Genomic DNA, 13,643 nt, shown 5'->3' with positions numbered 1-13,643 from the left:
GCCTTTGTTAGGACTTTTTTTCTGTGTGTGTGGAGCCCTGTCTATGCCCCTCAACAATAACTATTTTTAAAACAAAAATGGCTAAACTATTCTGGCTTCTGTCAGTTTTGTGGTTACTTTTAACCTATGACCTCAGAGATTCATATTGTGTGTTTCTTATCATGATAGACTGGGCTGTCCAACTACTAAGATATGGCCAAGAATGTTTTTTTAATATACTTTTTGTAAACAAAAATTTAGGCCTGTTATTGGTGTTAAAGAAAACCATTTCATATGTCAGAACATTTTCCAGGTTTAAAACGGGACCAGCAGCGTTCTGGATCAGCTGCAGCTGTCTGACTTTTTAGGCAGACCTGTGAAGACTGTTACAGTAATCAACATGACTAAAAATAAACATATGATCTAGTTTTTCTTGATCTTGAGAAGGTTTAGATCTGATGAATATCTTTTGTCTCTCTTTGCCTTACAAACCTGAATCTCTGAGGCACAAACAATAACACAGAGAAGTAGCTCGTCACCCCTCTGAGCTTTTTTTGTATTATTATTTTTAAACTGTGTAGGTCAACCAGTCAATTATTAGGGTTTGCTTAGTGAGACACAAATGGAATTTAAGAAATGTTATAATGTATTCAATAATTCTTGTTTAATGAGGATCCATCTCTCCTATGCTTTTTCTCATGTCTACAATCTCAGATCAACACAGCCCTGACTTTCAGCAGCAGCAGGAGCAGCAACCCTTCAACGGCAACATTGTAGCAATCAGGTAAAACATAGGCTACCTTTGCTTTGCATTGTCCCCATCTGATGAATATGACAGAATAGAAAGAGCCTTTATTGTCCTGCAAATTGGAAATTTAGGGATGGTTTAATGCCTCTGTATTAAATTTTTGATGAAAATCTGTTGTAAGGCGTTTTAAAATCTTATTCTATGAGCCCCTTTTTAATGTTGATCACCTGATTCTCCTAACATCTTTGCACAGCCCTGCTGCACAGTAATTATAAAAACAGACATCAACACTGTAATATATTGATATTTATGATGTACTGGTGCTGGTTCAAGTTAGTGGTGTTACTAATACCCACCAGTGCTTGCTCGCATGTAAGGTTGTGACGTTATGTTCTGTTGTCTTGGTTACCAATAAAAATAACCAAAGCATCTACATTGGTGTCATTTGATATACTTTAGATATAACGGTTTAACACTGCAAAGCAACAAATCAGTTCAAAAATGCTTTATTGGTCCCAAAGGGAAATTAAATGTTGTAGCTCATGACTTAAGGTTCTTCAGTTTGTGACAGCAGTAGCCAGGAAAGATCTTCTAAAGAAGTCTGTATTACAGCGAATCTGAATAAGCCTCTGACTGAAGACACTCTGCTGCTGAATAGCAGTTTCATAAAGAGGATGGACAGAGTTGTCCATAATTTTCTTGATTTTATGAAGAATCCTTCTTTACATTATGATCCCAAGAGGTTCCACAGTCATCCCCAGAACAGAACCAGAACAGAACCGGAACAGAACCAGCCTTCTTTATCAGGCTACTGAGCATCTTTATGTCCCTGGTTCTGATGCTGCTGCTCCAACAGATGACAGAGAAGCGATGACACTCTTAATAACAGACTGAAGATCTGCAGCATCTGCTTATCTTCCTCTTCTTATAGATGCTTCACTGTTGTACCTCCAGTCCAGTCTGTTGTCCAGATAAACACCAAGGTATTCATATTGATTCACCACCTCTGTGTCTTCTTTCATGATGGAAATGAGTTTGATCTTTCATCCTGTTTCTCCTGAAATCTATAATCATGTCCTTTATTTTGTTCACATTTAAGATAAGGTGATTATTTTCCACACCAAGCCACAAAGCAGTCCATCAGCTCTCTGTACTCATCTTCTTGTTTATGTCTGATACTGTAAAATGAGTATTTTTACTTTGTACTCAGTACTTCAATGTTTTTTTCTATTTTATAGTGTAGAATTAGTATTTGAAAAAATTATCTGAGCATTTCTGCCGGTGATTACAAGTTACAACTTGTGGAAACATTAACATCTACAACTCGAAGAAAACCTGGTTACAACATTTCATTTCCCTTGTGGGATCAATAAAGTATATTTCAATTCAACTGAATATTTCTAAATACATAATATATAGCATAGAAGTATCAAGTTGGAGCTGAGCCCTTAATTTGTCAGTCTGATCAAGTATAAACATTCAAAATCACAAGGAAGACTCAGGAAAACTCACTGTCATTTAGATGCCCAATCAGGGAATGTAGCCAATCATGTGTAGTGATAGAAGACTGGATGGATCTGCCCATCGATGCCAAAAACATTAACCGTGAGCGAGCAGAGACATTCTTTTATATTCTCACACATCTACATTCCACTGGTGGAGCATTCCTGCGCTTGGGGTCTCTTTTACTCTCTCGACTTTTGGTAAGATAATGTCTTCATAGTCCTCTTTATTTTACATTAATTTTCTTGACATTAGTTGATTTAGAATTGTTCTGCAATATTTTAAACATTTGCCTTAACATTTCATGGTCTTGGTTTGCTTCTGGGTCACCAGGAACCCATTTATAAGTTCAACATGAGCAAAGTGTGAAACTGCTCTTCTTTCAATTGAACCAGGTATACAACAAGGGTTGGTACAACAGTTGGCTTTTGTAAAAAATTAACATTTATGATTAAAGGGGCATATTATGTATTTTTCAGGCACATTAGTGCCACTTTTTAGCACTATCAATTAACTATGTTATCTTCCATTATAAAAATACTGTATGCATCAAACATGACTGAAAAACAATTTGACTTTCCAATATTCATCAGTTGGTAGCTCTGTTGCCTTGCAGCATGCCAGGCTTATAATACACTGGGGGAAAACTTGAATGTAAGGGTTTACATCCGTGGTGATTGTAATTTTTAATAGGGATGTCCATTCTAGGTTTTTTATTTGCCTCCGACTCATTTATTCAGAGTCTCATTCAATACAGAATCTCAATCAGATACTTCAAAAATACATTTAAACAGTGGTGTCCCTTATTTTTGCATTCTATCCACCTTATTTATAATTTAACAGAACACTGAGGCTGTGTGAATCAAATGAAGATATTTTGTTTTGGTGCGACAGTTTACATTGCACAACATAGAAAAAACTATGTTTAGATCATTTTTAATCCAGAACGGGATCACCAGCAGCGTTGTGCATGTGTGATTCCATTGTGATGTGTAAACTGAATGGAGTGGGTCTCCTCCACTCTCAGCAAATACTTCGTAGGTGTGAGGGGCTCATGGCAGCTCTCACCGCCCGTTGTAGCTGCAGTACTATTGGGGCTTTACCACTTTGTCGCCAAAGTCTTCAATAATAAACCAGAGAAAGTTGCTAGATTCGATTTGTGTTCCTTTCTTAGGAACAAAATGGTCTAGAGACCATTAGAGAGACCATTGTTGTGGCGTTGGGAACACCAACCTGAGATGTGAAGGTGCAATTTTTCCTTTTGGCTCTCTCATGGCTCTCTACCATGAGAGAGCTCTCAGGGCTCTACCATGGTAGAAAGCTCTGGAAAATCACTAAGTACAGCAACAACATGAGTAAGTCAGCACCAGTGCTCCCATTTCAAGCTGAGGCTGAGTTCTGTTCGCTTTACGGCCATCACTGCTGCAAAGTGCCGCAAATGTTGCTAGGAGACTGTCTTTATCTTCTTTTTGGTTTATATTTTTCAGTCTGTTAATTTTTCTCTATTCACTATAATGATTTCTTGTTTATGACATCACCGCATTTGTTGTGGAACTGCTAAACAAGGTCATGCATGTCAGTGGAGATACAATAGCCAGGAATTCAGACCAAAGCATTGCAATTCTACTTTATATAGACCACAAGTGAATGATTTACATGTTAAAATGAAGGATTTAAAAGCATGATATGTCCACTTTAAAGTTTTCTTCAGTTTATGCTTCACAGTCTTCCTGTTCAGCAGGTCTGGGAAGTGAATCAATGCTTCCTACCGGTTCAGCATCCTGGGTGGATTAATGTCAGTGATATCAGCAGAATCCAATCAGTACTGTGCTGGGAAATACAGTTTGATCATCTGTTTTCAGTAGGCAAGACCCAAAAGGCCTTAAATAACTTTGCTACTCTTGCGGTTGGTCCTTTTGTTCTCTGCATGAGAAAATTCAACACTGTTACAACCCGGGTCAGCCAGGGGAAAGGGAAGTAACATTAAAAAAACATAGATGTTAAAGGTTTAACAATATGAGATTTATTGTTTGGGTTTTGACAAAAATAAAAAGGTAAAAAAAAAAAACAATAATCAAAAGGGAGGGGCTTACAACCAAAAACACTAAATAAAACAAAATCCACAAAACAGAGTTAAAACAAAACTGTAACTTTAGTTCAAGGTAAACGAGGTTAAACAAAACCAACTACAAATCTCTAAAATCCCCCACAGGGACCAAAGCAGTCAAAGCTAACAAAAGCTGTCAGAAAGACAAAGTGATCTTTCAGCAGTCAACCAAACACCCAACAAAGTGGCAAGCCGTCTCAACAAAGAATCAGCCACGCCTTCTTCCAGGAAGTCTTGGGTTTTAAAAGGGAAACCTCATCAGGGATTGGTGGAGCTGACAATTGGTGAGCCAATCAGCTCTGCTGAAGACCTCAGGGAGTGGCACAGGGAGACGGCTGCATCCAATCCCCAGAGCCAGTCAGTTGGCTGTAAAGCTGCAGAAAAGGAAAAGAAAAACATACAAGGCCACTGGCTGTAACAAACACAATGGAGAGACTCGGTGTTGGAGAAAAAGGTCAGAGGTCACCCATCTCTCCTGAGCCTTTAGATCCACTGTGCTTACATTGGTATTTTGAGTAATGCCAGCACTAATGGTAAAACTGAACATTTTGACTTGTCTACTTGATTTAGTTTAAATGTCTTTAAACTAAATCAGCTCATTGGCTGGTTGTCAATCCCCTGAGGCACTTTGTGCTTCTATTCTTCCCTGACATGGTAACTAGCACATCTGAATACATGTAGAGGGAAGAACTTCTTCCAGACAAACACATCACAGTGCAGCGCATACACACAGGAGCACAATGGAGTTTAGCTTTAGGGAGAGAAAAAAGGGAATGTTTCTGACAATGTTGCAAAAAAAAAAAAAAATTAGGGCTATAAACCAACTTATAAAGAAAAACTTGAAGAAATATTTCTATGCTTCAAAAACAAATGTAGTTTGTTTGTAATTAAGTAATAGAATAATAAAACAAATGTATCTACAGTACAAATAATCCTAAATTTGTCCTAAAAGGCAGTTAGGCCAATTTAACAATCAATTCCTTAGATAAACAAAATGCTGAAGCAACTTTTTAAAATAATTATTAAATAAGAACATAAGTAAGAATTAGTATGGGAGACGTTTTAAGTGCAGCACCTGTGTCTTTTACCTATCTTCAAGTAAAATAAGACCCTTATTAAATTACATCCTGCACATCACTCAATGCTTGGTACAAATAAGAACCAAATAATTTTGCATGTGTTTTCTATTTCTAATTAGTTTATAACTCCATAAAATTGGAGATGTGGAGGAATATCACTTCCACAAATGTGAGATCCATGAAACACCTTTAAACTCGATGCTTAGCTGAAGACATCCACCATGTCTGCCATGCAGTCTGCAAGCGCTTGATCAAACACCTCCAAGAATACGGAGGGGGGGTTTCAGCTTGGTTGGCAGAGGATTTTCCTTTGGTGCAGATCTTCATCATCATCATCATCATCATCATCATCATCATCATCATCAAATAGTAAAACCAACAGCTCTCTTGAAAACACTCAAAGATGTCTGGGAGGGATTGACAATCCATAGCTTCACTCATGACTTCATTTGAGCCACACCTGTTACCATGACAATCAACCTGCTAACTCAGTTTTTCCTTCATTTTTTAGCATCAACATGCTGAAACTGCCAGAATATCCGAACCAGGAAGTTCTCCGAGACCGACTGCTGGTAGCTCTGCACTGCGGGAGCTATGGATACACCATGGCCTGAACATGCTGCTGTCAGGGCCTGCAGTTCTGCACAGTTGCTAATCTCTAACTGAAATAGAGGTTGTTGTCATCATCATTATTATTATTATTGTTATTATTTTTTAATATAATGCTGGGAAAAACTATTGAACCACTGGTTCTGCACAGTTTTAGTTGTTTGAAGCATTGCATCAGCAAAATGGTAGTTAATACAAATATTTCATTATATAATTTACTGGTCAATCAATGCTGTTTACATTTAAAGACTTTCTGCATAAGATACACAAAAGTGGTAGGAGTCAATGGGAATGCCGAACATTCCATATCAGAGGAGTTTCAGGAGCCTTCTCAGGTTCCAGTAGCTGATCAGTTTTGTGTGCAGTAATATATATATATATATATATATATATATATATATACACACACACACACACACAATTCCCACATCAGTGTGTGTATAACATCTGTAAGTTTTTGCACCGATGGTGTGGTGTTATACTGTACTATGGGCTGAATGTAAATATTTTTGCAGGCAAAAGCAAACCACATGATGTATTGAAACCTGGTTTTGAAACATCCACTGAGCAAGATGCCCATAAAGTGTGTGTAAATTGATGCATGCTTGGCACCACAAACTCCATAGAACCATTTCCTACTTGAAAAAGTTGGGTACTACATGACCAACTGGCAAAGGGTTTAACATGACTGGCACCAAAACCTCATGAAAAAGCTGATAATGTCATGTTCCTGATGTCAGAAAGCATTTCCACCTCATCTTTATTCTCTATGTTCTGGTTTGCTTCTAATCGGTTCGCTCATCACTGATCTTGAGTTCAGCTCCCATGTCAAGTGTTTGAATAAATAGAAAGCTTGTCATGGTACATGAACCACTGTGGATGAGATCTGTTAGAGGAAACAAAAATGAGTTGTTCCACACAAAGAAATCAAATGTAGTTTTTTTTAAACCATATAATCATGAAAAATTCCATGGAATAAATATTTTAATAATACATTTTATTTGACAGGTGAAACATTAATTCACCTGTTGTGTCTGAATGGATCTGAACCGGCTGTGCTCTCCCACAGGAGGATTACTGGAGCATAAGAAGGATTCAAGGACATTTTCATTCAGGTGTGTCTGTGTAGAATTAAACTGTTTCCTCCTCAAACATAATTCAGTCATTCTCCCAACAGCAATTTAAAAACTCAATACCACCTACAAAACCATATCAGCACTGACTGCTCTGATCAAACTACATGTCTACAGTTAAACTTGAAAGCAGGAGGTGCTGTTGCCGCCTACATTTAGCTCACAAACATCCACCCATAAACAGAGTCAAGTCATGTTCTTGGTTTATCTCTGGTTGAAAATCTTGTGGCTGTTTTAAGGATTTCATTTCCCTGTGCTGGAGAAAAAGAACTGAACTGTGTTGATGAGTACAAAGTGTTTTCCATTTGTCATCAGCTGCTGGAGCTCTCCCATCACACCATGTGATTGACTGTACAGACTCGGACTGTATTAGATGTTTTGCTATTGCCTTTGTCTGAAATGAAGACCAATATTCTAAGTGAAAGTCTTTTGTTTGTACTTGCCCAAACATTTGGCTTGCAGTGCCAAAACAGTGAAACCTCTTCCATCTCTGTTATTGTTCTTGTTGGTGCAAAATCCTCCTGAAAATGAGGAGAAGATGTGAATATGACACATCCTTGTTTTCTTTCTAAAGGGAATTAAGACGTCCATTTAATATACCGGTTCATGTGTTAGTGTTGTTTTCAGTTCTTGCCTGAAATGCTGATACAAACTGAGGATGTTGTAAAAGGAGTCTTTATAAATATTGTACTGTACATTTCTTCAGCAGAAAATTCTGTATTTTACTTTGAAATACTTGTAATTAGATTTCCTGAAATAAAGGAAATAATTTGGCAACAACTCCCTTGAGACAATAATTCAACAGAACAGCAGGAACAGATCGTGTATTTTAAAAATGACACTTTATAAGCAAAGTCTTTGTTGTTCCACATTGTAGTTTATTTCAAAATAAGATTTAGATTTTTGAACATGAATATTGCTTAGCTCTGTGTGACGGTATCGGATGCAGAGGAAGAGGGTGCTGGAATATCACTTACTAAAAGGTGCATATATTCATAGCATTGGTCTATTATTACATCTGGAAGGCCGATATGTGACAGTGATTCAGATTTCAATTCCCCCAATTTATGTTTTATGTAACTGAGTATGGTATAGAGAAATACACTTCATTACATTTTTTTTAAATAATCACATTTTCTGAATGGTTGAAAGAAGTGATATGACTTTCTATTTCAGCCACAACTTTGATCATAATTCCCTTTCAGCTAATAAAAATATATTTAAGATTACAGTGTTGCATCAGATCTATAAAAAAAATATTTTTAATCTGGGATTAAAATATGTTTTTCATACATGTTTCAATCTGACAATGCATTCTAATTTACTGGCTATAACTATATATCCCTGTGCTTCAGTCGGTTTTAGAATTAGCTGCAACTTATAACCTTAAAGTTTCCAAGTTCATCAATTTTTCAAATAAATTCATTCAACTGACTTAATGTAACTTGTCCGTTTAATCAGTTTCTAATTTTAAATGTAATAGTTATAAAATATTAAACATGTTTGTGCAGGGGTATGATGCAGGCTTTAAAAATTCAGTCAGAGGTGGGATGTGTAACTAGTTGAACCTTTACAGATGTTGGAGTGTATTTTTCCAGAGCGCAATCATATACCTGTGTTAATACACACTTCCTGTTCTCAATATTCTGTACCGCACCTCTTGCTTCCTTATCAGCTGGCTTAGTTTTCATTTTTTCATACTTTCCACACCTTCTTGACAGAGACAGATTCACTTCTCCACCTTTTGCCATGTGGAGTTATTGCCTCTGCTTTCACACTTGCTGATTACATCTGTTCAACACTGTCCTCTGAGGAATGCACACTGCAGTGGCTCAAAAACACTTTATTTCCTCAAACCCCCATCCTGTGCTTTTGCTCCCACTCCCAGTCATAATATATCCTCTTTATTCATTCTCTCATGTTTACAGCTAACATGGACACCTGTTCATATCAAATGTTCTTACTGGAGCCAAAAATTTAGCTGTAGAAAAAAACTGGTGTTCATAGTTAAGCTGTCTTTATTATCTTGTCATTTTATGACTTGCCTTAAATAAAACACTTGAGAATTTTGTTATGGATCATGTTCCATTATTATATTTATGAATTGCTTTCATGATAAAACCCATCCAGGCATTTTGTTTGGACCGTCTGTCTATTAATGAGGTTTTCTCTACATAATCCTTGTTTGTCCCACAGTTCAAAACCATACTGTTATGTTTGGAAGCCAGGACGAGGTAAAAGCTGAAGTAGACAAAGAACTCTTAACAGCGTTTATTCAGAACTCGCTCAGCAGTACAGTAACATCAGGTCATCCTCTCCGCCATCTTATCTCTTCTTCTCCTTCTCTCCCTCAGTCTATCCTATTCTCGTACACCACCTAGTGGTAGACACAACATTCCCCCCTTACTTGAAAAGATTGCATGTATCCATTTAACATATGACTGAACATCCACCTCATTTAACGGTTTGTATGTCACAAGTTTAACCTTAGCTGAAATGAAAACAGGGTAATTACTTAAGTACACAAAACCAAACAAATATATTCAGCAACCCTGTACTTTATAACTAACACTTGAAGTTACTATGGGACAGAATTACCAAATGTAACATAAGATCCAGGTATTTGAAACCAGTTTGTAACATGAGAGTTAGTTCACCTGAACCCTAAACACGCAACACAATCATTTATGTATTCATTTATTCCTTTTCCTCAACCTGGCTGAAAGTCTTTGAACCATGTAGGTCTAGCAACAGTTCTAGCACTTTTCCTTTGAACCACAGGGTCATGCTTTTCTGGTTTTGTCATTTTACATGGAATACCTGCAGAATAGCGTGAAAGTCTGGCAGCATTCCACATTTTATTGTCACTGAGTACATAAGTACTTCCTCCAATCTGTTTTTCAACAGAGGGCGGTGGAGTAAATCTTGATGAGCCTTTGCGAACATGATCAGGTCTTCTTACCCTCACCATTTCTCCAGGTTTGAATGTTGGTGTCTTTGCTCCACGGCGCTTGTCAGTGTACTGTTTAGACTTCTCTTGTTTCTGTTTCACTGTTTCTTTGATTGTAGTGCATTTTCTGCTTTTCTCTGGACTTGGAAAGATGTCCACTTTTGTTTTCATCCTCCTGTTGTGCAGTAGTTCTGATGGAGATACTCCAGTTGTGTTATGTGGCGTTGCTCTGTAGTTTTGTAGGAAATCAGTTACTGTAGTTTTCCAGTCTTTCTGCATGTGTTCAGCAGTTAGGATTGTCTCCTTAAGAACTCTATTCCACCTTTCAACAGCACCATTGCACTGCGGATGGTACACACTTGTACGCAGATGAGATATTCCCCTTTCTCTGAGAAAATCTGCAAAAGAGCTGGAAAGAAACTGAGGCCCATTATCAGTGACTATGTAGTCAGGGTTCCCCTCTCTGCTGAAAATAGAGCGTAGAAATGCAATAACAACATCAGTAGTTACAGTGTGAGAAAACGCCACCTCTGGCCATTTACTGTAATAGTCCACCAATGTTATAGCAAATCTACATGAAGAAACAGCAGTTTCAAAGGGACCCACAATATCCAGGGCCACTTTCTCCCATGGTCTGTTAGGCAGTTCAATGGGTTGGAGAGGAGCAGGAGCAGTTTGAGCAGATTTGTCGTTCATTTGGCAGGTTGTACAAGAAGAAATAACAGACTGAACCATTTTGTCCATCTGAGGCCACCAGTACAGGTCACGAAGTCTCTGTTTTGTGCGAACAACACCTTGATGTGTTTCATGTGCCAGATGAATGACAGTAGCACGTAAAGTAACAGGAACAATGTATCGATGTTCACCTCTCATGACCAGATCCCGAGATGCAGAAAGTTCATTCCTGATATTGAAGTATGGTATTAAGACAGGGTCCACATCCTTCTTGCATTTTGGCCAGCCCTTCTCTATCTGTCCACGAAGAAGTGCGAGTTCATGGCATTGAGAGGAAGCAGAAGTGAACTCAGCTACAGACAGAGCTGACACAATGGACGCAACCATGTCAGGTTCATCTACAGGAGTAGAGTCCATAGGGAGTGGCAACTGTGACAAACAGTCTGCAGCCTGGTTTTGTGATCCAGGCCTGTATTCCAAATCATAGGTGAAGCACAGTAGACGTGCAGACCAGCGTGCGACTCTCATTCCAGCACGCCCTATGCCTTTGGTAGCGAGTAGTGTTGTCAGTGCCTGATGATCAGTTCTTAGTATGAATCGTCGGCCCCAGACATAAGACTTCCATTTTTCAACAGCCCACACACAAGCAAGAGCCTCTTTTTCCACTGTAGAGTATTTCCGTTCTGTAGGGGTCAGAGTTCGAGATGCAAATGCAACAGTTCGTTCAGTATTATCTGGGTGTATTTGGGTCAACACAAATACACCCAGTCCGTAGTCTGAAGCATCTGTGGTGACAATGGTTGGGAGAGATGGGTCAAAAAGAGCCAGAACAGGACTTTTCAGTAAAAGCTCTTTCAGTTCCTTAAAGCTTTGATCAGCCCCTTGAGTCCATATGAAACCAGAGTCAGCAGTTTCTCTTAGTACAGCCCGCATTGGTTCCACTACAGTAGCAAAATTGGGAAGGAACTTACTGTACCAGGAAATTAAACCCAGGAAGGAGCGCAGAGATGGCAGATCATGTGGTGGTGGAGCATCACGGACAGCTGAACTGTGGTCTGGATCAGGAAGAATGCCGTCTTTGGAAATGATGTGTCCAAGAAATCTGAGGCTGGACTCTCTAAATGTACATTTTTGCATGTTCAGTGTCAGACCTGCATCTGTAAGACGCTGGAGCACAGCATGCAGGCGTCTGTCATGTTCCTGTAGAGAAGATCCTGCAACTATTACATCATCTAAGTAATTGTGCACACCAGGTAGGCCTTTAAGCACAGTTTCCATCATTTTTTGGAATGCAGATGGAGCAGAGGCCAACCCGTAGGGGACACGGCAGTAGCGGAAAAGTCCTTTGTGTGTAATAAAAGCCGTGAGGTCCCGACTGTTCTCATGTAGTAAAAGTTGGTGGTATGCAGATGCCAGATCTATGGTGGAGAAAACAGAGGCACCCCTGAGCTCACTTAAAAGCTCATCCATGTGGGGCAAAGGATGACTGTCGGCAATAATGGCTTTATTAGGTTCTCTTAAGTCAACACATAGTCTTAGTCTGCCTTCTTTTCTTGTTGTTACCACAATAGGCGAAATCCAGGGAGAAGCATCAATGTGTTCGATAATGCCCTCCTTCAGGAGCAGATCTAGTTCCTCTGACACAGCTTCTCGTACTGCAAATGGAAGACGTCGTAGTTTCTGCTGAACTGGGACTGCATCCTCACGTACTTTAACTTTGTGCACAAACCCAGCAACACAGCCAATAGAAGAAGAGTCTGTTTTTGTTAGCAACACGGGTGCAGCAGAAGAAGCATGATCAGGAGGTGGAACATGGATTGAATCATGGCTCAATGTCCACTTCAGTGCTTTTATTAGGTCCATTCCGAGTAATGCAGATCCTCCTTGAACCACATACAAAGAAGCAGGAGCAGTATTGTTGTCAAGGGTAACTGTAGCTTCCAAACATCCTATTACAGGGATGTCCTCTTTCAAGTAAGTGACTAATTTCACACGGGGTGCAGTTAGAGGACTCTCAGGAAAATGTCTGTTGTACAGAGTCTCTGGTATGATAGAAACTGATGATCCTGTATCGATCAATAATTCACAGTCAGTAAACTCCCCTGACGCAGCTTTAATGTTTACTTTGCAAAGCAGTCTATCAGTAGTGTTAACGTCCTTTGCGGTCATCATGAGCACAACCACTTCAGGCATTACTTCTCCAACTTGTTTAGCTGAGCGGCAAACTTTAGAAAAATGTCCGGTCTTACCACAGCTGTTGCATTTTGCTGCGGCTGCAGGGCAGTCTCGTGCATTCGCCAGGTGATTTGTCGATCCACAGCGATAACAGGCTCGCGCCCTCTGCTGTGTCTGCCGCGCGGTGCGCGTGTGGCTATTTTTAGAAATGGCTTGCCGGTTTCTAACCTTCCGTTGAGTAAGTCCAGGCTGGGCAACCGTGTGAACAGCAGTAGCTCCACTGAGGAGTTTGGACGACTGAAGAGCACGTTCCACTTGACACGCCAGCGTAATGGCGGTGTCCAACTTAAGTGAAGATTCCAATAAAAGGCTGTTTCTCACCTCCGGGGCATAAGCCTTCTCAATAAGCTGATCCCGTAGCATCTCATCTTCCATGGTTCCATAGTCACATGTTATAGCCAACTCACGTAAAGCAGCCATGTATTGAGGCACAGTCTCATCCGCCATTTGCATTCTCTGTCGGAATTGATGTCTTGCCACAACAACGTTCACCTTCGGTGCAAACTGTAGTTCCAACGCCGTCATTGCCTCATTATATGAAGTGCCGACGTTAGGCAAAGTGTAAAATAAACGTTGTCCCTCGAAGCCAAGTGCATAAATTAGTAGAGCACGGCGTCTAGCGTCA

The 13,643-nt window shown here is 39.5% G+C and overlaps 1 protein-coding gene and 1 long non-coding RNA gene across 4 annotated transcripts in view; one reads left to right on the top strand and one right to left on the bottom strand.

Moving 5' to 3' along the window:
- Positions 1-9,228, top strand: part of hace1 (HECT domain and ankyrin repeat containing E3 ubiquitin protein ligase 1) — a 36,375-nt gene extending 27,147 nt beyond the window's left edge. For 2 of the 3 annotated variants that reach the window (XM_015023744.1, XM_015023745.1), the window contains one exon: positions 5,928-6,395. In XM_015023744.1, the coding sequence (XP_014879230.1) occupies positions 5,928-6,030 (103 nt within the window). In that variant the 3' untranslated portion in view covers positions 6,031-6,395. Of the gene's footprint in view, positions 1-5,927; positions 6,396-7,033 lie in introns of those variants that run through there. The other variant, XR_001423218.1, reaches the window with a different exon arrangement.
- Positions 1,129-5,155, bottom strand: LOC106940881 (uncharacterized). The gene is made up of 2 exons (XR_001423219.1): positions 2,043-5,155; positions 1,129-1,574 (listed from the first exon to the last, which is right to left on the bottom strand). It is a non-coding gene; the product is annotated as an uncharacterized LOC106940881 (long non-coding RNA).
- Positions 9,229-13,643: the final 4,415 nt, after the last annotated feature.

This window comes from Poecilia latipinna, unplaced genomic scaffold, assembly GCF_001443285.1.
Source record: "Poecilia latipinna isolate Pla-1442-1.1 unplaced genomic scaffold, P_latipinna-1.0 Scaffold3401, whole genome shotgun sequence".
Lineage (NCBI taxonomy): Eukaryota > Metazoa > Chordata > Actinopteri > Cyprinodontiformes > Poeciliidae > Poecilia > Poecilia latipinna.
The sequence above is the reverse complement of the archived record's forward strand: the minus strand, read 5'-3'. Positions and strand labels throughout refer to the sequence as shown.